This window comes from Schistocerca americana, chromosome 1, assembly GCF_021461395.2.
Source record: "Schistocerca americana isolate TAMUIC-IGC-003095 chromosome 1, iqSchAmer2.1, whole genome shotgun sequence".
NCBI classification, from domain to species: Eukaryota; Metazoa; Arthropoda; class Insecta; order Orthoptera; family Acrididae; genus Schistocerca; species Schistocerca americana.
In genome coordinates this window covers 276,631,381-276,657,015 of record NC_060119.1, presented here as the reverse complement: position 1 = coordinate 276,657,015, position 25,635 = coordinate 276,631,381, and the positions used below count along the sequence as shown (strand labels likewise).

The 25,635-nt window shown below is 44.8% G+C and overlaps 1 protein-coding gene across 1 annotated transcript in view; it reads right to left on the bottom strand.

Annotated features, from left to right (window-relative positions):
- LOC124593772 (ATP-dependent DNA helicase Q4) overlaps positions 1–25,635 on the bottom strand; it is a 155,710-nt gene that overhangs the window by 110,801 nt on the left and 19,274 nt on the right. The window contains exons 3-4 of the mRNA XM_047132124.1: positions 25,041–25,177; positions 15,655–15,790 (exon numbers count right to left, since the gene is read on the bottom strand). Coding sequence (XP_046988080.1) covers positions 15,655–15,790; positions 25,041–25,177 — 273 coding nt within the window. The remainder of the gene's footprint in view (positions 1–15,654; positions 15,791–25,040; positions 25,178–25,635) is intronic.

The window sequence follows — 25,635 nt, the reverse complement described above, 5'->3', positions numbered from 1 at the left end:
TAAGCGTGATAGCGCTATGGAGATGTTTAGCAAACTCAAGTGGCAGACTCTGCAAGAGAGGCGCTCTGCATCACGGTGTAGCTAGCTGTCCAGGTTTCGAGAGGGTGCGTTTCTGGATGAGGTATCGAATATATTGCTTCCCCCTACTTACACCTCCCGAGGAGATCACGAATGTAAAATTAGAGAGATTCGAGCGCGCACAGAGGCATTGTGGCAGTTGTTCTTCCCGCGAACCATACGCAACTGGAACAGGAAAGGGAGGTAATGACAGTGGCACATAAAGTGCCCTCCGCTACACACCGTTGGGTGGCTTGCGGAGTATAAATGTAAATGTAGAACATGGGTACAGTTTAGAAACTTAAAGGGCCATAAGAGTAATAATTGAAACTATCAGCAGGGCTCTTTTAAAACAACTGTTTTCAAAACCTAGGTATTCTCACTGCACCAAATGAGTTCTTCACTAATAGTTCTACACATATTCATGAAACAAGAGCCAGTTTCGGCTTGTATTTATCAAAGAAAAACAAACAAAAAACTCAAAAAGGCATTCTATATCAAGGAAAAGAATTGTGTAATAAATTTCCCAAAGAAATGAAAAGTTTACTAAAATGTGTCTACTTAAAACTGGCAGCTAAAATATACTTCGGCAATAACACGGACTACACAACTGGAGGTTATTAGAGGACTCAGAGTAGAGGTTAATGACAAAAGGGGATAACTACAACACCAGTCACATTACTATGTTGTTGTTGTTTTTGTGGTCTTCAGTCCAGATACTTGTTTGATCCACCTCTCCATGCTATCCTTCCTGTGCAAACTGCTTCATCTCCAAGTACCTACTGAAACCTATATCCTTCTGAATCTGCTTAGAGTATTCATCTCTTGGTATCCCTCTACAATTTTTACCCTCCACGCTGCCCTCCAATATTAAATTGGTGATCATTCGATGCCTCAGAATATGTCCTATCACTGATCCCTTCTTCTGGTCAAGTTTGCCACAAATTTCTCTTCTCTCCAATTCTATTCAGTACCAACTCATTAGTTAAGTGATCTACCCATCTAATCTTCAGCATTCTTCTGTAGCACCACATTTTGAAAGCCTCTACTCTCTTCTTGTCCAAACTATTTTATTGTCCACGTTTCACTTCCATATATGGCTACATTCCACAAAAATACTTTCAGAAAAAGGCTTCCTGACACATATATATACTCAATGTTAACAAATTTCTCTTTTTCAGGAACACTTTCCTTGTCATTACCAGTCTACATTTTATATCTTCTCTACTTCGACCATCATCAGTTATTTTGCTCCCCAAATAACAAAATTCATTTGCTACTTCAAGTGTCACATTTCCTAGCTACTTTAAGCGTCACATTATCTAATCTAATTCCCACAGTATCACATGATTTAATTGGACCAAATTCCATTATCCTCGTTTCGCTTTTGATGATGTTCATCTTATATCGTCCTTTCAAGACTCTGTCCATTCCTTTCAACTGCTCTTCCAGGTCCTTTGCTGTGTCTGACAGAATTACAATCACTCCCTTCCCAACCACTGCTTTTCTTTCATGCCCCTCGATACGTACAACTGCCATATGGTTTCTGTACAAATTGTAAATAGTCTTTTGCTCCCTGTATTTCACCCCAGCCACCATAAGAATTTGAAGGAGAGTATTCCAGTCAACATTGTCAAAAGCTTTCTCAAAGTCTACAAATGCTAGAAATGTAGGTTTGCCTTTCCTTAATCTATCTTCTAAGGTAAGTCGTAGGGTCAGTATGCCTCACATGCTCCAACATTTCTACGGAATCCAAACTTATCTTTCCTGAGGTCGGCTTCTACCAGTATTTCCATTCATCTGAAAAGAATTCGTGTTCGTATTTTGCAGCTGTGACTTATTAAACTGATTGTTTAATAATTTTCACACCTGTCTTTAACACCTACTTTCTTTGGGATTGGAATTATTATATTCTTCTTGAAGTCTGAGGGTATTTCTCCTGTCTCATACATCTTGTTCACCAGATGGAAGAGTTTTGTCATGGCTGGCTCTACCAATGCTATCAGTAGCTCTAATGGAATGTTGTCTACTCCCGGGGCCTTATTTCAACTTAGGTCTATCAGTGCTCTGTCAAACTCTTCACGCAGTATCATATCTCCCATTTCATCTTTATCCTCTTCCATTTCTATAATATTGCCCTCAAGTACATTGCCCTTGTATAGACCCTCTATGTACTCCTTCCACCTTTCCACCTTTCCGCTTTCCCCCCTTTGCTTAGAACTGCTTTTCCATCTGAGCTCTTGATATTCATACAGGTGGTTCTCTTTTCTCCAAAGGTCTGTTTAATTTTCCTGTATGCAATATCTATCTTACCCCTAGTGATACATGCTTCTACATCCTTACATTTGTCCTCCAGCCATCCCCACTTACCCATTTTGCACTTCCTGTCAATCTCATTTTTGAGACATTTGTAGTCCTTTTTGCCTGTTTCATTTACTGCATTTTTATGTTCTCCCCTTTCATCAATTAAAATCAATATCACTTCTGTTACCCAAGGCAGGATTTCTACTAGCCCTCGTCTTTTTACCTACTTGATCCTCTGCTGCCTTCACTATTTCATCTCTCAAAGCTACCCATTCTTCTTCTAGTGTATTTCTTTTCCCAATATTTGTCAACTGTTCCCCAATGCTCTCTCTGAAACTCTACAACCTCTGGTTCTTTCAGTTTATCCAGGTCCCATCTCCTCAAATTCCCACTTTTTTGCAGTTTCTTCAGTTTTAATCTACAGCTCGTAACCAACAGATTGTGATCAGAGTCCACATCTGCCCTGGAAATGTCTTACAATTTAAAACCTGGTTCCTAAAGCTCTGTCTTACCATTATGTAATTTATCTGAAAACTCCCAGTGTCTCTAGGCCTCTTCCACGTATATACACAGTCCGGATCAGTCAATCATCCAGACTGTTGCCCCTGCAACTACTGAAAAGGCTACTGCCCCTCTTCAGGAACCACACGTTTGTCTGGCCTATCAACAGATACCCCTCCGTTGTGGTTGCACCTGTGGTACAGCTATCTATATCGCTGAGGCACGCAAGCCTACCCACCAACAGCGAGGTCCATTGTTCATATTACTATATGTGATTAAAATGTACTGCTTTTACAAGCAGATGTGTATGATGGTAATTTCTTGCCATTCTCAAGTTCAATATCTCACTCACCATGAGGATGATGAATACGTTTTCCAGATGGACTGGAGGAAGGACATGGAGTGATGCATGTTCAAGATCCCCGAGTCAGCAGCAACAGCGGAAAGGTCGGGGAAGAAGACCAGTGTTCACTCTGTCTGCTTGCCGGGGGGGTCTCATCCGAGATGTGGAGGTAGCCCTGATGGTGGCAACAGAGAGCACTAGGTGCACCCAACTGCAAATTGTTGATCATGTTGGCACAAATTGTTGCTCGTGTCAGCACCAATGACTCCTGCCGTCTGGGTTCAGAAGCCATCCTCAGTTCATACAGGTGGTTGGCGGAGTTGATGAAAGCAGAAAGCCTCACTTGCAGGGTGGAAACTGAGCTAACTATTTGTAGTGTCGTTCTCAGAAACGATTGCGGTCCTCTGGTTTGGAGCCGAGTGGAAGGCTTAAACCAGAGGCTCAGACAATTCTGCAGAGATCTGGGGTGCAAATTTGTCAACCTCCGCTATCGGGCGGAGAAATGTAGGGTCCCCCTCAATAGGTCAGACGTGCGCTATACGCAGGAAGCCGCTACAAGGGTAGCAGAGTACGTGTGGAGTGCACATGTGGGTTTTTTAGGTTAGGGAATTACCTCCCTGGGCCCGACAAGATGCCTCCTGAGACACGACAAGGTAGCAATAGGCAACACGCAACAGGGAATGACAATATTAATATGGTAACAGTAAACTGCAGGAAAGTCTATAGAGGCAATAGTCACAATGCCCTTATAGCACTGGGGACGGAAAGTTGGCTGAAACCAGATGTAAACAGTAATGAAATTCTAAACTCAGATTGGAATGTTTACTGCAGACACAGGTTGGACAGTGACGGGGGAGGCGTGTTTATAGCGATTAAAAGTGCAATAGTATCATAGGAAATTGACGGAGATTCGAAATGTGAAATAATTTGGGTGAAGGTCACGGTTAAAGCAGACTCAAACATAGTAATTGTATGTCTCTATAGGCCCCCTGGCTCAGCAGCTGTTGTGACTGAACACTTAAAGGGAAATTTGGAAAATATTTCGAGTAGGATTCCCGAACATGTTATAGTTTTCGGTGGAGATTTTAATTTACCAGATATAGACTGGAAGACTAAAAGTTTATAACAGGTGGCACGGACAAAGAAACCAGTGAAATTTTTTTAAGTGCATTATCTGAAAACTACGTTAAGCAGTTAAACAGAGAACCAACTTGTGGCGATAACATATTAGATATTCTGGTGACAAACAGCCCCAAACTATTTGAAACAGTTAACACAGAACAGGGAATCAGAGATCATAAAGCAGTTATAGGATTGGTGATTTCAACCGTAAATAGAAATATTAAACAAGGTAGGAAGATTTTTCTGTTTAGCAAAAGTGACAAAAAGCAGATTTCAGAGTGCTTGACGGCTCAACACAAAAGTTTTATCTCAAGTACAGATAGTGTTGAGGATCAGTGGACAAAGTTCAAAACCATTGTACAATATGCATTAGATGAGTATGTGCCAAGCCAAGATCGTAAGAGATGGAAAAGAGCCACCGTAGTACAACAACCGAGTTAGGAAACTACTATGGAAGCAAAGGGAACTTCACAGCAAACATAAACATAGCCAAAGCCTTGCAGACAAACAAAAATTACACGAAGTGAAATGTAGTGTGAGGAGGGCTATGTGAGAGGCGTTCAACGAATTCGAAAGTTAAGTTCTATGTACTCACTTGGCAGAAAATCCTAAGAAATTTGGTCTTATGTCAAAGCAGTAGGTGAATCAAAACAAAATGTCCAGACACTCTGTGACCAAAATGGTACTGAAACAGTGGATGACAGACTAAAGGCCGAAATACTGAATGTCTTTTTCCAAAGCTGTTTTACAGAAGAAGACTGCACTATAGTTCCTTCTCTAGATTGTCGTACAAATGACAAAATGGTAGATATCGAAATAGATGACAGAGGGATAGAAAAACAATTAAAATCACTCAAAAAAGGAAAGGCAGCTGGACTCGATGGGATACCAGTTCGATTTTACAGAGTACGCAAAGGAACTTGCCCACCTTCTTGCAGCAGTGTACCGTAGGTCTCTAGAGGAGTGTAGAGTTCCAAATGATTGGAAAAAGGCACAGGTCATCCCCATTTTCAAGAAGGTACGTCAAACAGATGTGCAGAACTATAGACCTATATCTGTAACAGCAATCAGTTGTAGAATTTTGGATCACGTATTATGTTCGAGGATAATGACTTTCCTGGAGACCAGAAATCTACTCTGCAGCAATAAGCAAGGGTTTCGAAAAAGACAATCACGTGAAACCCAGCTCGTGCTATTTGTCCACGAGACTCAGAGGGCCTTAGACATGGGTTCCCTGGTAGATGCCGTGTTTCTTGACTTCCGCAAGGCATTTGATACAGTTCCCCATAATTGTTTAATGAACAAAGTAAGAGCATATGGACTACCAGACAAATTGTGTGATTGGAATGAAGAGTTCATAGATAACAAAACACAGCATGTCATTCTCAATGGAGAGAAGTTTCCGCATCATAGTACCATAGCTATTCACAATATATACAAACCTTGTCGGTAACATCGGAAGTTCACTGAGGCGTTTTGCAGATGATGCTGTAGTATATCAAGCGGTCGTAAAAATGGAAAACTGTACTGAAATTCAGGAGGATCTGCAATGAATTGACGCATGGTGCAGGGAATGGCAATTGAATCTCAATGTAGACAAGTGTAATGTGCTGCGAATACATAGAGAGAAAGATCCTTTATCATTTAGCTACAATGTAACTGGTCAGCAACTGGAAGCAGTTAATTCCATAAATTATCTGGGAGTAGGCATTAGGAGTGATTCAAAATGGAATGACCATATAAAATTAATCATCAGTAAAGCAGACCTCAGCCTGAGATTCATTGGAAGACTCCTAAGGAAATGCAGTCCGAAAACAAAGTAAGTAGGTTACAGTACACTTGTTCCCTCACTGCTTGAATACTGCTCACCGGTGTGGGATCAGTACCAGATAGGGTTGATAGAAGAGATAGGGAAGATCCAATGGAGAGCAGCACACTTCGTTACAGGATCATTTAGTAATCGTGAAAACGTTACAGAGATGATAGATAAACTCCAGTGGAAGACTCTGCAAGAGAGACTCTCAGTAGCTCGGTATGGGCTTTTGTTGAAGTTTCGAGACATACCTTCACCAAGGAGTCAAGCAGTATACAGGGTGCTCCATTGACAGTGACCGGGCCAAATATCTCACGAAATAAGCATCAAACGAAAAAACTACAAAGAACGAAACTCGTCTAGCTTGAAGGAGGAAACCAGATGGCGCTATGGTTGGCTGGCTAGATGGCACTGCCATAGGTAAAACGGATATCAACTGTGTTTTTTAAAATAGGAACCCCCATTTTTTATTACATATTCGTGTAGTACGAAAATAAATAAGAATGTTTTAGTTGGACCACATTTTTCGCTTTGTGATAGATGGTGCTGTAATAGTCACAAACATTTGAGTATGTGGTATCACGTAACATTCCGCTAGTGCGGACAGTATTTGCTCTGTGATGCATTACCCGTGCTAAAATGGACCGTTTACCAATTGCAGAAAAGGTCAATATCGTGTTGATGTATGGCTATTGTGATCAAAATGCCCAACAGGCGTGTGCTATGTATGCTGCTCGCTATCCTGGACGACATCATTCAAGTGTCCGGACCGTTCACCAGATAGTTACATTATTTAAGAAAACAGGAAGTGTTCAGTCACATGTGAAATGTCAACCACGACCTGCAACAAATGATGACCAAGTAGGTGTTTTAGCTGCTGTCGCAGCTAATCCGCACATCAGTAGCTGACAAATTGCGCGAAAATCGGAAATCTCAAAAACTTCAGCGTTGAGAATGCTACATGTGTGTGTGTGTGTGTGTGTGTGTGTGTGTGTGTGTGTGTGTGTTTGAGGTTTACGGGCGCTAAACAGCGGGGTCATCAGCACCCAAACGCATAAAAACAGGAACACATGCAGTGAAGGGACTAAGACGAACAGCGAACAAGGGGAACAGCTAAAAGACACAGACCTGACGCAGTTCCAAATCCTCACATACAGAGGCGAAACAAGAGGAGAAAGAGTGCACTAAAAAAGGAAAGGAAACACAAGGAAGGGAGGACAGAAACTGAAGGGAAACAAGGAGGTATTCGTGACTGGCGGAAGTCTTACCTAAAATCTGGGTGAGCCAGTCATCCAGCAGCACATTAAAACCCTCTCCCTAAAATCCGTGGCAACAAATTGGACAGGACACAAAACCGTAAAACCTTAACCACAGACGTCGCGTCGTCTTTCAAAATAGAGGTCAAATCCAGTGGCAAAGAAACCACCGCCCTCTGGTCAGAGAATAAAAGACAGTCAAGTAAAATGTGGCGGACAGTAATCTGGACGCCACAAGCACTGCAGATTGGGGGATCCTCCCACCGGAGTAAAAAACCATGTGTGAAGGGACTGTGCCCGATGCGGAGGCGAGTGAGGAGAACCTCATCCCGCCTGCATGACTGGTAGGACGTTCGTCATGGCCGCATGGTGGCCTTGACCAGACGCAGCTTATTTTCACCGACGGCCAGCCACTCCTCTTCCCATTGACGCATAACGCGAAAACGCAGGAGGGAGGTAACAGCGTGGAGGGGGACGGCACAGTCAACAACGTGAGGGAGGGAACATGCATCTTTGGCAGCCACATCCGCCAGTTGGTTTCCCCTAATACGCACGTGCCCCGGCACCCAGCAGAAGGAAACCTCCTTCCCCTGCCGCTGCAGGTGGAGTAGGGCACCATGGATGTTCTGGACGACCGTATCCGCTGGGTACAAGTGTTGCATGGTCTGAAGGGCACTCAGGGAGTCAGAACAGATGAGGAACTTACGACTGGGAACACATCTCATCTGCTCCAATGCCCACAAGATCGCAAACAATTCGGCATCAAAGACGGTAAACGCCGCAGGAAGCCGTAACTTGACGAGTCGATCAGGGAAACCAACAGTACAACCAACAGAGTCCCCCTGTTTAGAGCCATCCGTAAATACTGGTACATGGTCGGGATGCTGGTTTAAAATATCATAAAATAAGGAGGTAAAAACAAACGCAGGAGTGCAGCTCCTCCGGTACTCCGACAAGCCTAAAAGGACGCTGGGCCTCTGGAGCAACCAGGGAGGCAGGCGAGTAAAACCTTGTCGTTGGGGGGCCACACGCTCCACACCAAGGGACTCAAGCAAATGCTTGGCACGAATCCCAAATGGTCTCGTTGCCCTGGGACGACTGGAAAAGAGACGTTCCATAAGCGGTCGGGCAACGGTAGGGTACGCAGGGGAGGTAGGACAGGCAAGGAATTGACACACACGTCGCACCACGAGGAGTTTCCGCCGGATGGCGAGCGGCGGTTCCCCTGCCTCAGCACACTGGGGATGGGACTGGTACGGAAGGCACCAGTGGCCAGCCTGATACCCTCATGGTGTACTGCATCAAGTATCTTCAGATACGAAGGCCTTGCTGACCCATATACGGTGCAACCATAGTCAAGACGCGATCGCACGAAAGCCCTATAAAACTGCAGCAGACGCGCCCAATCTGCTCCCCAGGACCGATGGCTCAGACACTTCAAAATATTCAGTGCCTTCAGGGCCCGCACCTTGAGGTCTTTAAGGTGAGGCAACCACGACAGTTTGGAATCAAAAGTGAGGCCCAGGAACCGCACAGTGTCGCTAAAAGGAAGAATGGTGTCCCTCAGACGCAATTCAGGGGAGGTAAAAAGACGTCGAGAACGATTAAAATGAACACACACACACACACATTTGTCTGCAGAAAAGGTAAAACCCGTCTTCGCAGTCCATGCCTCTAATCGCTGTATCGTAAGCTGCAACTGCCGACTAGCAGTGACAAGACTGGAGGAAGAACAGAAAACAGCAAAATCGTCCACAAACAAGGAGCATTGGGCAGGACTCCGGATAGTGGACGTGATACTGTTAATGGCGACGGCAAAGAGGGTGACACTTAAAACGCTTCCCTGAGGAACACCATTCTCCTGCACATACAAATCAGATAGCACATTACCAACCCTATATCGAAAGAGGTGGTGGGAAAGAAAGGACCGAATGAAGATGGGGAGACGGCCACGAAAGCCCCACTCATGGAGTTGATTGAGGATATGGCGGCACCAAGTAGTGTCATACGCCTTATGAATGTCAAAGAATAAACCTAGACAATGCTGGTTACGCAGGAAGGCCTGTTGGATGGCCACCTCAAGCAGGGTCAAGTTGTCTATAGTTGAACGACATCTCCGAAAGCCACACTGAGAAGAGCTAAGGAGCTGCCTGGTCTCGAGCAGCCAAACCAGGCGACGGTTGACCATGCGTTCCAACGTCTTCCCGACACAGCTCGTCAAAGCAATACTCCGATAACTACTGGGATGCGTTCGGTCCTTCCCCGGTTTGAGGAGGGGAATCAAAATCGCCTCCCGCCACGAGTCAGGGTACGTGCCGGATAACCATATCATATTAAAACAATTCAGGAGAACTTCCTTGGCAGGCAGTAACAAGTGCTGCAGCATGCTGTACCGGATTTGATCATGACCAGGTGCAGTATCATGAGCCACAGACAGCGCCGAATCCAGTTCCCACATTGTGAAGGGGCAGTTGTAGGGCTCAGAATTTGGAGACCGGAAGTCCAAGGGACCCCTCTCGATGGCAGTGCGGTAGCGGCAGAAATCTGGATCACAGGTAATAGTGGCGGTAGATGCTGCAAAATGCATGGCCAGTGTCTGGGCAATGTCTCTCGGCGCCGTGAGAAGACTTCCCTGATGCAGCAATGCCGTGACAGGTAGTTGGCTGCGTTTCCCGGAATCCTCCTGATGGCTTCCCATACTTTCGTAGAATTAGTGGAGCGGGAGATGGAGTTCAAGAACGAATGCCATGACCGTCGTTTGCTCTCTTTAATCACGCGCCGCGCTTTGGCCCTTGCCACCCGAAAGGCCGCAAGATTGTCAGCTGAGGGACGGCACTTGAAGCGGCGCAGAGCTGCACGGCGGGCTCGGATGGCTGAGCGGCACTCAGTGGTCCACCAAGGGACAGGACGCCTCTTGGGATGACCGGATGACCGTGGGATTGACAATTCAGCAGCATGGGAGATCACGGCTGTAACATGGTCTACCCATTCGTGGACGCTGGCACGGTGTTCCAAAACAGCCAGTTGGCTGAAAAGTGTCCAGTCAGCTCGGCAGAGGTGCCACCGGGGCGGCACTGGTAATGCCATAGCCTCATCCAGGAGGCGAATCCAAAGAGGGAAGTGGTCACTAGAATGGAGGTCAGCAGCAACCTCCCACACAGCAGAATCCGCTAGTGCTGGAGAGCAAAAGGAAAGGTCAATAGCTGTTGATGATTCAGAAGCAGTACAGAAATGAGTGGGAGCACCAGAGTTGAGGAGGCACAGTTCTTCAGACATCATGAGGCTTTCCAGAATGCGACCCCTGTAGCAAGTAGTCGAAGAGCCCCATAAGACATTACGAGAATTGAAGTCCCCCAGAAGAAGAAATGGGCGGGGGAGTTGGCTAATAAGGTCTGCGAGAGCCTCAGAGTCTATCGCATCCTGAGGTGGTAAGTAAAGTGAACAGACTGTGAGCCTCCGACCCACAAGAAGGTCAACTGCAACTGCTTGCAAGTCTGTAACGAGAGGGAGCTTAGATGAGGGGTGCATGTCACGGACAAAAACCGCAACACCACCCTTTGCTCTTTACCCCATCAGATCATCTTTCCGATAGACGGTATAGCCCCGTAAAGAAGGAGCAGCAGTGGCCCGAAAATGTGTCTCTTGGAGACATAAGCACAAAGGGCACTCTCGTACAAGGAGCTGTAATTCGGCCACATGCGTCCTGAACCCATTCAGGTTCCACTGTAATATGGGAGCCAGTGATCAGGGGGGCTGAACTCTCACCCTGCCTCTGTGCTTTGGAGGAGAGCCCGTACTGGCCGGAGATTTATTCCTGGGGCGAGAAGATCGCCCCCGGTCGACGTCAATGTCCATCAGCTCCGATGACGACCCACGGGAGATGTCAGACAGTACGAGGGCCTCGTCATCGGACCAACCCTGATTAGTCTCCGCAGGTGGCAAAACCTTCAGCTTCGGTGTCTTTGTCTTGGGGGGCTTAGAATGCAGAGCCTTGTCAACAGGTGGAGCATTACTGCCTGGGCAGAAGGCCCCATATGGGGAAAGGGAGGAAGTACCCCAATGTCAGCAACCACAGCCTTGTCCGACGTTGCGGGGAGAGCCGCAGGTTGCAAAACAACCGCAGCAGCACAAGTGCACTGGCAAACGCAGGTATTAGTGCTAACACTAGCAACCTCCGTTTGCGTAGCAACAGTGGCCATTTGTACCGGTTTTTTCAGAGCGGAAGCGTAAGATGTAGGAAACACAGGAGGTTGCATGGCCTTAAAGAGCTTCTTGGCCTCACCATAGGGGATGCGCTCAGATGTTTTAATCTCCTGTATCTTCCGTTCGCCGAGATAGATGGGGCAGACCCGGCTCCAGACAGGGTGACTCCCAGAGCAATTCACGCACTTCACAGGCGATGAACAATCAGCTCCTTCATGGGCAGGCTGACCACATTTACCACAAGTGGCTATCCCATTGCACCCCAACGTAGTATACCCAAAGCGCTGACATTTAAAGCAGCGCATTGGGTTGGGGAAATATGGCCTTACTGGCAAACGCAAAAACCCCGCTTTAACATGCTCTGGGAGTCGTGGGCAACTGAACGTGAGAATAAACGAGTCGGATTTGACTAGGTCCCCATCGACTCGTTTCATAATATGCTGCACGTCAACAATACCTTCATCAGCCCATTCAGATTTTAACTCGTCTGTGGGGATATCCACCAAGTCCTTACATGTCACAACACCCTTACTGTAGTTCAGAGTGGAGTGAAGCTCGGTCTCGATAGCGTACTCACCAAGACAGGTTGCTTTCCGAAGAGAAGCGACTTGACGGGAACTAGATGTCTCAACTAACAGAGTCCCATTGCGCAGTCGCTTCACAGATTTAAGTGTTCCTGCAATTCCCTCAAGACCCTTGTGGATGTAAAAGGGAGAAACCCTCTCAAAGCAACCCTCCTTCCGTTTAATAATCAAAAACACATTATGATTATCAGCATGTGCTCTGTTACGACAGTCTGACAAATCTCGATCAACACTAGGCGCTGGAGGACTCGCAGCACGAAGTCGCTTCTTCGATGGGGAGTGTTTTCCTACCAGTGGCCAAGCCACTGGTAGGGGGAAATGTAGAGGTCGAAGGGTCCATTGCGGTCCCACGAGCAGCTAGGGAACTAAAGGTCCGTCCAGACAGAGCCCTGCGTGCCTGAGTAAGCCTGATACAACTGGGGTGCGGCAGGTGCCCCAGAGGTTGCCCGCTTGCAACTGTTCCACCTCAACAGCCATGCATCTCATAGGCGCGGAGCACACCGGAAGATTGAGGGGTTTTTATAGAGGTCGGCCTTCCTCGCAATCCAGGCGATCAAACCAAGATTACCATTCCCCGCAGCACACAACATTCCACCGCCGCGCCATCCGGTGGTTGCTGAAGCATGTCCGCGGGTTACAGTGACAGGAGACTGGCGGCGCCGACCAGTCCCCAGCTCAGGACCCCGGGGTCGCCAAGCCCTTACTCAGCAAATGAATGCTGAGCCCCTGGGGGCGAGAGAATGCTACATCAACATTGATTGCACCCGTACCATATTTCTATACACCAGGAATCGCATGGCGACGACTTTGAGCGTCGTGTACAGTTGTGCCACTGGACACAAGAGAAATTACAAGACGATGACAGATTTTTTCACGTGTTCTATTTAGCGACGAAGCGTCATTCACCAACAGCGATAACGTAAACTGGCATAATATGCATTATTGGCCAACGGAAAATCCATGATGGCTGCGACAAGTGGAACATCAGCAGCCTCGACGGGTTAATGTATGGTGCAGCATTATGGGAGGAAGGATAATTGGCCCCCATTTTATCGATGGCAATCTAAATGTTGCAATGTATGCCGATTTCCTTTGTAATGTCCTACCGATGTCATTACAAGATGTTTCACTGCATGACAGAATGGCGATGGACTTCCAACATGATGGATGTCCGGCACATAGCTCGTGTGCGGTTGAAGCGGTGTTGAATAGCATAATTCATGACAGGTGGATTGGTCGTCAAAGCACTATACCATGGCCCGCACCTTCACTGGATCTGATGTCCCCGGATTTCTTTCGATGGGGAAAGTTTAAGGATATTTGCTTTCGTGATCCACCGACAATGCCTGACAACATGCGTCAGCACATTGTCAATGCATGTGCGAACATTACGGAAGACGAACTACTCACTGTTGAGAGGAATGTCGTTACACTTATAGTCAAATGCAGTGAGGCTGACAGACATCATTTTGAGCATTTATTGCATTAATGTGGTATTTACAGGTAATCACGCTGTAACAGCATGCATTCTCCGAAATGATAAGTTCACAAACGTACATGTATCACATTGGAACAACTGAAATAAAATGTTCAAACATACCTACGTTCTGTATTTTAATTTTAAAAAACCTACCTGTTACCAACTGTTCGTCTAAAATTGTGAGCCATATGTTTGTGACTATTACAGTGCCATCTATCAGAAAGCGAAGAAAGTGGTCCAACTAAAACATTCGTATTACTTTACGTACTACACGAATATGTAATAAAAAATGTGGGTCCCCATTTTAAAAAATGCAGCTGACATCCGTTTGACCTATGGCAGCGCCATTTAGCGGGCCAACCACAGCACCATCTGGTTTCCCCCTTCAAGCTAGACAAGTTTCATTCTTTGCAGTTTTTTCATTTGATGTTTATTTCATGAGATATTTGGCTCGGTCACGATCATTGCTCCCTCCTACGTGTGTTTCGTGAAGAGACCATGAGGATAAAATCAAGAGAGATTACAGCCCACACAGAGGCATACTGACAATCTTTCTTTCCACGAACAATGTGAGACTGGAATAGAAGGGAGAATCGATAGAGGTACTCAAGGTACCCTCCACCACACACCGTCAGGTGGCTTGCGGAGTATGGATGTAGATATAGATGTAGAAGTGTCCAAAGTGTGTGCATTGGTACAGTGCAAAACTATGGTTTTATTTTATTGCATTGGTATAGTGCAAAATTATGTTTTTATTTTAGGATATTTGGTGCAAAACATCATTGACTAAGAGAACACTGTACAGTAGGAACGAACAAAATGAGGACTTTTGTAAACCCTCATCGCCAGTTTTGATAAAGGCCTCATCATTACTGCTGTGGAGGCCGAGTTGCCACTGCTGTTATGGTAGGCTGAGATTGTGAGTTCGTGAAACGGCTTCTGGTGCAGTACACTGCTAAGGTAACTTCTTCCTGCCACTATCACAAACATATGCCCAGGGTCAGGTAACAGGACAGAAGAACAAAGGTTCTACAACGCTTCAACAAATTAGTAGCAAAGTCACATGAGTAAGTTAAAAGGCTTTACTTATCTTTGTGACTAGTTAAATGATTTAGTCTGCAACATTTACATGATCTATAACCAAGTGGGCAGGAGTTGCTCTTCTATCTTCTGAATAGGCTTCTGTCCGTTGTCGTTCGGTCATTAGCAGATTGTACTCAGCCAGCAATTGGTCGAAGAGAAGTCAATATCTTCATCCTCAGTGCCGCCCTTAGCACTCTTGGAGCTTGTGCAAGTGGGGAGTCCATGGCACTGGGGCCAGCTAGCATCTTTGTGGCTGTGGTGCTTATTCCCTGGCCATATCTTGTTCGGACGACACAGCACTGACTTCATATTCAGGAGGAGTGAGTTTACTCTGTCTGGCCACCTTTGTTTTGATTTATTATTTCAGACAAATGTGGTCATGGGAGGCCACCTACTCTATCCACATAAACATATATCCTGTATGTATGTATGTATAGCGGAGCTGTTTATTTTCGTTGTATTATAGTCATAAACCCTGTTTCATTGTGAAACAATTTCTGCATGAATAGTACATAAACGAAATATATAGAAAAGTACACCAAAGAATCTTTTGAAATGTGGTGCTACAGAAAAATGATGAAGATTACATTGGTAGGTCAAGTGCCAAATGAAAATATGTTGAATCAAACTGAAGAGAAAAGAAATTTATGGGACGGCTTCACTAAGAGAAGAAATATGGTGAATGGACACAAAATGAGCATCAAGAAACAGTTCTGTTGGTAATGGAGACATATGGGGTTAAAGTTGTACATAGAGGGTGAGGTTTGAATACAGTAAGCTGATGTGGAGTGGAGTAGCCATACAGATATGAAAAAACTTGCAAAAAAATGTACTAGTGTGGAGAACTGTATCAAACAAGTCTTCAGACTAGCAACATACTATGGTATACAAACAAAACAAATACTTACCAACTACAGTTCCATCTTCTTTCAAATCATACAAAGGAGGCACAGTACATGAATTTACATTATTAAATAAGTTTAGCTCTTCTACAACAGCAGGTGGCAAATTACCAGCTGGATTCCCATCACTTATCTGCCCATCCTGTAAGAGATGAAAGCATAATTAAAATTGAGTATCAAGATACCATTTACTGCAGACCTTTAAGGACAGGAATATGAAAGGCCCACCCTCCTCCAAAGAAAAACACGAAAAACAAAACAAAACAAAAAAAAATTATAAAGAACTAAGAGGTATTTGCTGTATCTCTAGCCTTCAATAGCAAGGTTGATACCCCGCAATGTTCACTGTTAAAAATGCCTCTGGCAGCCTAGTAAGAGCTATCAGTGGACCATCACAAGATGCCTGGCTACTACATCAAGGCAGAAATAAAACTTGGCACCATGTCACTGGAAGACACTTTGAATTGTGATTTGCTAAAATCTCTACCTCACTTACGCCATTCCTGCATGACCTGAATGTTTACTGTATTTCAATTGTAATAACTTTTGGATTGCTGTTCTACGGATTACTGACAGATGTCTTGGCTGTCTGGATTGTCCTCTTGGTGTGTTTGACAATTTACAATGAGCAAGTGGGGACTGGATTTGTGAACTATCGAATGATTTCCGTGTATCCATACTTTCCGTATAATAAAGAGTGTGCTGCGCTGAAGCAGGTGTAATATTGGTGATGAGGACTCAAACTTAAGAGTGTGTGTGAGGACTAGAGACTAAGTTCAGTGATCATGGATACAGAATTCATGGGCTTGTGGCAGCAATGGCTACAAGTTCAAATCTAACACAGGCACGAAAAGAAGAACAACAAACACAACAGCTGCAACTTCAAAAGTAACACCAGGCATGACACGGAGAACAACAGCAACAACAGCTGAAACTTCAAATGTAATATTAGACAAGGTAAGTAGAGCTACAAAAGCAAATTCTGGAACAGCAGCAGCAGCAGCAGCAGCAGCAACAGCAGCAGGAACAACAACAATTACTACTACTACTACTACTACTACTACTACTACCACTACTACAGCTAATCAAGCCAGAACAGCATCCTCCACCACCACCACCACCACCACCACCAATCAAGCCATAGAAAAGACAAAGCCTGAAACTCATGCTACAGACGTTTGTAGCTCCACTTCGCAGTGGGCAGCATAATCAATGTTGCTAAACTGAATGCCCTTCTGCTACTACCCCTCAAATACTATGTCTTCTACAAAAATTATGTCCTCTCAATAAACGTGCGTGTTTATATTTGTCTAAAATCCATAGTTCACTCTCTAAGCCTGTTGGCTGAGGATGACACAGTGTTCCGTTGGTACCACTGGGCTTCCCAAGGCCCTTTCGGATGGAATCACAGTCAGCTAAAGTTTTCTGCAGCATGTCACTACTTAGGAACTAGCCCACTGTTAGTAGGACTGTGAGATGATCTCAAGTCCAAAACAGACCATCTACTGCAACAAGACATCCTCACACCCATCACTTCCAGTCAATGGACAACACCAGGTAGTGCTATGAAAATCGCATGGCTCCCTAAGTGTCTTTAATGATTTTACATGAACTATAAATGAAGACTCAGAAAGTGAGGTCTATCAGATTCCATAAACAGAAGGGCTCATGTCAAGACTATCACCAACAGACAGTACTTCTGCAAAATTGATCTGTATGAAGCATATTTAAAATTAGCACCAATTTATGATTAGCAACACTTTATTTAGATTGTACAGATAAACCACATTGCGTTTTATAATTGCTAGTGCACCAGTGATTTTCCAATAGGTTTTGGAGCAGATAATTCAGTCAGTTATCTAGATGACCTTTTAGTAAGCTGCGCTACAAGATAGCAATAATTAGCGAACTTGCATCTGCTGTTCCATGCACTAAAACAAAATCGATTGAGGTACAATCTATAAAAGTGTGAATTCTTTCAAGATCAAATGAAGTATTTTGGCAACATATTGAGTTGTAAAGAACTACAACTGACTCAGCAACATGTGGAAGCCACAGGAAAAATCCAAGTGCCTACAAATTTAACTCCTCCATTTATTTCCCACCAAAATAAATTACTGAACAAAGTTTATACCAAATGCTGCCCAACAAATCTACTCAAGACTGGTGCAAAATATGAACAGTCACAGCAGTGCCAGGAGGCTTTTCACAAGTTAAAACAGTATCTAGAAGTTTGCTCCTTTTCTGACAACCTAATATCCATCAAAACATCTTACCCTTCTCAGCAAATAATCAACTCACTGTCTGATGACAACACATGCTAATGCCGATGTCCTATCCACACTATCTACGGAACCAGATCTCACATCTGACTCTCGAGAAACACTGTGCTTCCAACAGATATGTAACAAAAATCCCTCCAAGAGTAACCTGCCACTGCACCTGTCATCGTGAAGGAATCAGCTAAGGCTACCCTCAAACAAGCTACAAAACATGTTCACCAAGGTTGGCCAGAATGACTCCTACCCCATTCCTCTCCATAACTCTGCACATACTTTCCCCTACAAATAGTACCCAGACGGTACAGTGAGATGGCTTTTTTTGTGTGTGTGGGGGGGATGACATCAGACAATGACAACTGCCAGGTGGTCACTCTCCTGCCACTGCATCAGTATGTGTCATATAGTTCCTGCATGCTGACCACTGAGGAATGACATGCATGAAGGAACAAGGTGGCATGCCTACTGCCCCACCATCACGCGGGACATTCGATAGGGCATCCACCTCGTGCAACATATGCATTTGACTATCAGCACCTTTGCAATGGCTCAGTGCCTAACCAGCTCAGTAGTGCCCATGGGAACAAGACCATGTGGACTTCATCAACTCCTTCCTCAGGGAGATGTATCTCATCATCATACAGTCATTTTCCAAGCTTTGTTATGTAGTTCAAATGTCAATGGGTAACTGTAAATGCCCTGTATGAACTACTGGCCACTGAAGAGGTTCCAGACACATTACTGAGCGAGGTGGCGCAGTGGTTAGCACAGTGGACTCGCATTTGGGAGGACGACGGTTCAATCCCGCGTCCGGCCATCCTGATTTCCGTGATTTCCCTAAATCGCTCCAGGTAAATGCCGGGATGGTTCCTTTGAAAGGGCACGGCTGACTTCCTTCCCCGTCCTTCCCTAATCCGATGAGACCGATGACCTCGCTGTTTGGTCTCTTCCCCCCCCCCCCTCCCAGACACATTAATTTTGGACAACTGACCTCAATTTTTATCTGGTACATTTCAGCATTTCTGCTGTCAGAAAAGCGTAATGCACCTGACGACAGCACTGTTCCAACCAGCCAAGTGATTTCTCCACACCCTTAAGTTGCAGAAGCTGTCAGTCGCACCCAAGACTGGGATCCTGAGCCAGTTCCTGGCCTCATAATACAGGACTACAGTGATACGGGGGCACACTCCTCACAAAGCAAACCAAGGGGAGACGTAACCATGTGAGGGTCGTCCGCTAACATCTGGTACAAGGAGAGTTGGAGGGCACATTTAGTGCGAAGGACCAAAAGGCAGGAGCAGTCCAGTAAAATATGGATCACTGTGAGAGAGGCCCCACAAAGGGTGGTGCAGCTCATTACAGAGAAAAAAAACCATGGTTCAACCTGCTATGCACAATACGAAGACAGTGCATGATGGCAGATTCCTGTCAGAAGAGGCTGAGGGAAGAACATCACATGGTGGGAGTGCCCTTAATCACACACAGTTTATTAGACAGGGGAGTGCAGCACCCATAAGTTGGCCAACAACTGAGTGAAAAAGAATTTGATGTGAAGCCGGTAATTGACTCCCGGAAGGGTCACAACAGCAAATATGTGGAAGGTAGGAGGTGTACGCTGTCCCCCCCCCCCCCCCCTGCCCCCCCCCCACCACCACCACCACCACACGACCAGAAAGCTCGTTACCCGGATTATCAACGTGGCCAGGAACCCAAAGGAAATCAACTGAACAAATGGCACGGTAAAGATTGATGAGGAGGTCGTGGATGGCAGAGACCAAGGAGTGGCAGAAAAAACACCAAGTAAGAGTCTGAAGGCCACTCATCGAGTCTGTACATAATTAAACACGGGTGAGGGAGGACCATTTGATAAAGCTGAGTGCCTAGTAAATGGCCATCACTTCCTTGGTAAATACCCCACACATGGCAGGCAAGAGATGGTGTTCCACGCCAGCAGAGGATGTGAAGGTATATCCCATGTGATTGGTGGATTTAGAGTCATTGAAGTAGAAAATGAAAGCAGCTTGAAACTCTTGTAAAAGCATGTGGAACAAACAATGGAAAAACATCAGAGCTTGGAGGCTTTCGGACCCTGGTAGAGATCCAGTCAAATCCAGGGCTGAGAAACTAACCACAGGGTAAGAGGGACAGGAAGGGGGATTTGGGAGAGAAGGCAGGGAACAAGGCAAAGAAGGAAGATGCAAATCGCAGTGGAGATATTTAAGGTGGAAAGGGAAAGAGCGGATAGTGATGACATATGAATCCAGGAGCTGGGTGGGACCACCAAACCAAAAGGACGGGGGATCACAGGTCAACGAGAAGACTATCGACAGAGCTAATGTGAAAGGCATTGGTGCCCAAATGGATACTGCAAGGGTGGACTGGGCCCAACAAGCGCAATGTGGAAGGGGCAGATAAGCCATAAACTTGACAGCCCTAGTCCAGACAGGACTGATAAAGGCACAGAAGAGTTGGACAATCCATGCTCCAAGAAGCACAGGCAAGGAAGCAAATGAAATCGAGTTTATAATAATAGCTACTCTTTATAAGGAATATATGGGGCAACCAAGCAACCTTGTTGTCAAAAACGAGACCCAGAAATGGAACTGGGTGACCACAGTCAGACATTGGGCATTGAGGTAGAGCTGTGGGCCGCGATGGACTGTAGTAAAGCAATATAAATGCACCACCTACAATTCAAGGGGGGAGAATTGAAAACCATATGAGAGAATCCAAATGGCATCCTGGAGCTGCTGCTCTGCACAGGCCACCGAGTGGGGGCTAATCCTGTTACAGAACTCAACCAAATACAGAATGGGGTTGACCAACAGCCTGACAGAGGCCACGAGCCCAGTAATAGTGATGAGGGAAAGAATGACACTTAGCAGAGAATCTTGTGGAATGTGGAATATTGTGTCTGCTGAGAGATGACAACAGAGTCAACATGAAGTCAGAACAACCGGTGGGACAGGAACCACCAAACAAAAATTGGGAAGGGGCCACGAAGACTGCACTCAGGGAGTGTAAGTAAGATGTGATGGCACCAAGCAATGTATTAGGGATTACAAAGATCAAAGAAAACTGCAACAAGATGACTTCACTGAGAAAAGGCCTGCTGAATTGTGATTTCCAACCTAAGCAGATGATGCATCAGAGATCATTCCTCCCAAAGGCTTTGATGGCAAGGAGGACCCACCATAGCCAAGTAGCCACTTGCAGAGGACTTGGGTCAGACTGACCGGCCAGTAACTATCAAGGGACGACGGATCTTTACTGGGCTTAAGGACAGGAACCAAAATACTTTCTCTCCATCGAGAGGGCAAAACACCTCAGACCCACATACAGTTGAATATCCACAGGAGATATTGTCATTGTGGAGGACTGAAGTGTTGAAATGATTAATAATGGATGGAATTGGGGTCAGGGGTTGAATCCTGGGAAGAGGAAACAGTTTCCATTCAGTAAAAGGTTCGTTGTAGGATTCCACCCAACAAGGCTAAGACATAAGTGGGAAGTTCCAGGCCACGGATTCCAGAGGAGGCAGGTGACCAGACACCAATGGATCCATACGAAGACCACCTGGGATAACACGGCTTGGAAGGGGAGACAGCAGCCATTAGCAGCCTTGGAAGGTGCACAGTGCAGCCCACACCCATGGTGATGAGATAGATAAATCTAAGGAAGAGATAAAGAGTTCCCAACACACCCACTCACTCCGTTTGATTAAATAACAGGCTTTGGTGTAAAGATGTTTAAAGATAATAAGACCAGCAGAGGACAGGTGCCATATTCTAAGGCTCAACAGCACTCACAGATGGTGATAGCAATGGAGAGAACAGAAAGAGGGGTCGATGGATGTTAATGACCCAGTAGCAGTAGAGAAGTATGTTTGAGTACTCATGTTGAGGATGCACAACTCGTGAGACGTCATGAGGCCCTCCAAAACCCAATCCCAAGGGGAAGTATTGGTAGAGCCCCACCAGACACGATGAGCACTGAAGTCTTCCAGAAGGAGGAATGGTCGTGGGAGTTGTGCGGATCCGTGAAAGCCTCAGAGTCTAGTGCATATTGCGGAGGTAAATACAGTGAGCAAACAATGATCCTTCAACACACATGAATTTGAACTGCAACTGTTTGCAGGTCAGTAGCCAAGGGGAGGGCAGAGGAGTGGTGCACATTAGTGACAAACATTGTGACACCTCCCTTGGTCCTTTCCCCCTATAGGTCATCCTTGTGGTATAGCGTATATCCCTGTAGCACAGGGACATCTATATCTTTAAAATGTGTTTCTTGTAAACAAAAGCATGAGGGGCATGCCTGTGCTAGGAGTTCCAGTTCCTCCACACGAGTCCTGAAACCATTCATGTTCCACTGTAGTATGGAAGCCATGTCATCAGCATGGTTTTAATTTTAATCTTTGCACCAGGGAGGTGAAGCACTTGAAGAGCGAAGGGGACTGGAGGACTCCCTAGATCCAAGGCATCTAACTCCTTGATATCTTCCTCATTAGTCAGACAGGATAGAATGACGTCTAACGGTGCTCGGGACAGATTTTGACCCAAAAGTCGTGAGCCTTTCCCTGCAGCCTGTCCCTTTGAGGATGAGGGGGAAAGTGGTCATTGAGAGGCACTCTGCTTTTCTTGTACCTTCTGGATGCTCGCTGCAGAAATGTTGTTCGTCTTTCCTAGTGCAGCTGCCTGGATTGCTTTGTCCTTACTCTTTTTCCCTTAACATGTACACATGCAAGAACAAGTGCATGTGGTGGATACTGGTACACTAGGTATCGTCTGTGTCGAAGTGTCCGCCTTGAGAATAGGTTTCTGCACCATGGAATATTCTCTTTTGGCTGCGGCATAGGGGTCCACTTGGTCACCTTTATCCCATGTATTTTACGTTATTCAGCAAAAACAGGGCAGTCTCAGCTCCAGCCTGGGTGGTTCCCACAGCAGTTGATGCAGATCTCTGGAGATGGGCAGTCAGTCCCAGTGTCATGAGCAGCTTTTCCACAGTTCCTGCAGACCACTTCACCTCCACAACTCATAGCTGCATGGCCAAAATGCAGGCATTTATAGCAACGCATAGAATTTGGAATGTAAGGTCGAACATTAAGTTGAAGGAACCCCACCGTAAGATGTTCAGGCAGTGTCGAAGGATTGAATGTGACAACAAAAGTGGCAGCTTTTTCAGTTGCTCCATTATTCCTGCACGTTCGTTGCTCCACATTGACTATTCCTTGGGATGCCCATTCTTCGTTCAGTTCTGCTATGTTCATGTCCATGATATCTCGGCATGTGATAACGCCCTTACTGGAGATGAGAAAGGTGTGCATCTCAACAATGATACCATAGTCACCCACTTTCTGTGATTTCTTAAGAAGGTCTACCTGCTTTGACCTGTTAATTTTGACCAACAATGAGCCATTACGCAATTGTTTTATAGATTTTTAATGTTCCAGCAAGGCCTTCCACACCCTTATGGATAAAAAAGGGGAAAACCTTTTTCAAATGTCCCCTCCTTCCTCTTTATAACCAGAAACACATTGTTATTCATGACCACATGAGCACTGTTACTGCAGTCCAAAGTTTTCTTATTATCAGGAGGACTAGCCTCTCTCATTCTTCTGGATGAATACATTGTTATTCATGACCACATGAGCACTATTACTGCAGTTCAAAGTTTTCTTATTATCAGGAGGACTAGCCTCTCTCATTCTTCTGGATGAATGGGTGCGAATACTCTCAGGCGGTACACCCTTCCCGCTGGGAGGAGAAGAAGATAGGGTTCCATCTTGGTCCCACAAGCAGCTAGGTAAATAAGGGTCCACTCAGACAGAGCCCCGCTTGCCTGAGTAAGCCTTATACAACTGTATGTGGTTTTCTGATTTTGAGGTGTTCTGTTTATCCTGTGGAGCATGTGTGTGAAACTGGCATATTTATGCACTGTTGGGTGGCTGGATGAGCTGTGGATAACAGTGCTTGTGGATGTGGGTTTTCTGTAGATGAAGAATTCATGTTGGTGGTTGTTCCTAGTGATTGTGAGATCCAAAACATTTAGTTTCTTGTTTGTTTTTCTTTTTTTTTCCTATTTCCATATGTCATCCACATATCAGTACCAGTAGATTATTTTGTACCCACCTTGTTTAACAATGTTATCGACTATTGTGGTCTCTATATGGTCCAAGAAAATGTTGCCTAAGGTTCCACTGACCAAGGACACAAAACAAAAAGCAACCACACGCAAAACAACCGCTTCCCCATCACACACAGAGACATAAATAGGGCACAGAAGTCATCATAATTTCCGCTCCAGTTTTCATGGCCTTTTCGCAACATGCGATACACCTCTCAAGGCGTGCACAAACAGCAAGATGGCGTAATGTTCTCGGTCATAAGCAAAGTGCGGAAGTTTTGTTTTTCTGTATACAGAATCAGCTAAATGCCATCCATCGAACGTGAGAACACGAATAACTCATTAACAGCCCAATACACTCCAAAACTGGATTCCACAACACTACCGCAACCCCAAGTGAATATTGCTGACATGCTAAGTTCACCTTTTAGTATTTGTTTACTAACAGCCATTCACACAGCTGCAGATGACATGATGTACACTGACAAAAAACGGCAACGGAAAAAAGCATAGAAAATATGCCACAAACAGTGAGAATAATTCTTAAACACATTCCATAACATACAATAAATAAGATAGTATGAAAGTATCCGCAGAAAACTATACGTCAAAAACCGAACAGTAAAAACGTAAAAATTTGTTACTGTGTTTTATATAACCGTGCCATTTTTCTGCATGTTTTAGATTAAAAAAAACTCACTGATGATGGTGATATTTGTCACCAAAACTAGTCCGGGAAAATAAATAAGTAAACAAATAACAAGGTGTTTTGCATCAAGGACGACTCAATTTCTGATACTGCTGGCAAAGAAACACTCTGACAAGTTTTTATTTGCAAAGGAAATCTAAAATATTGTGGGTAGTTCCTACTGAATACACACAGAAATAATAAATAAAATGCTGCATGTACATTTAGATGACATAATTTAAGTCATTGTACTGAAAATCAAAGCAAAAACTGACAAAAATGTCACAATAGGTACTTGCCTCAGTGAAATTGTAAATGTCTGTCCTCCTCCTGTTACTATACTCTGGTTTCTCAGCCATTGCCGCTGCTTCATCAATAGTGGGGAATGGGCTGTCATCATCAGCATCAATATCATCTAATGGCAAAAGCTTGTCTCCTGCAAAATGCCAAGAAATTGGAGTTTTTCAACAATTATTTACAAGTATCTGGAAGCTACTTCTCTAACTTCAAGGTAAAATTATTGTTTGATTCACACAACGGAGCTACAATAAAAAAATTTTCTCAACAGGCTGTGAGAATATGACATTGACAACATTAAACAAACTTAAACTTTAGTCAATATGAAATTCTGAGAAAACAATAATCATCATGAAAACTTTCACCAAAACAAAATGACAATTACAAGAACTTGCTACCAAATAGCAGCAGAGAGAAGCACACGCAAACAGATTACAGGAAACAGATCAAGTTAGAGAAAAATCATGAGTGTCATTAAGGATCCTGGGAAACAAAATGAGAGACAAAACAATGAAAACCCTTCAACAGATTAAAATAAATAAATAATTTAAAAAAAAACGACACAACTCAAAGTTGGAACCTTTTATATGTGGGCAC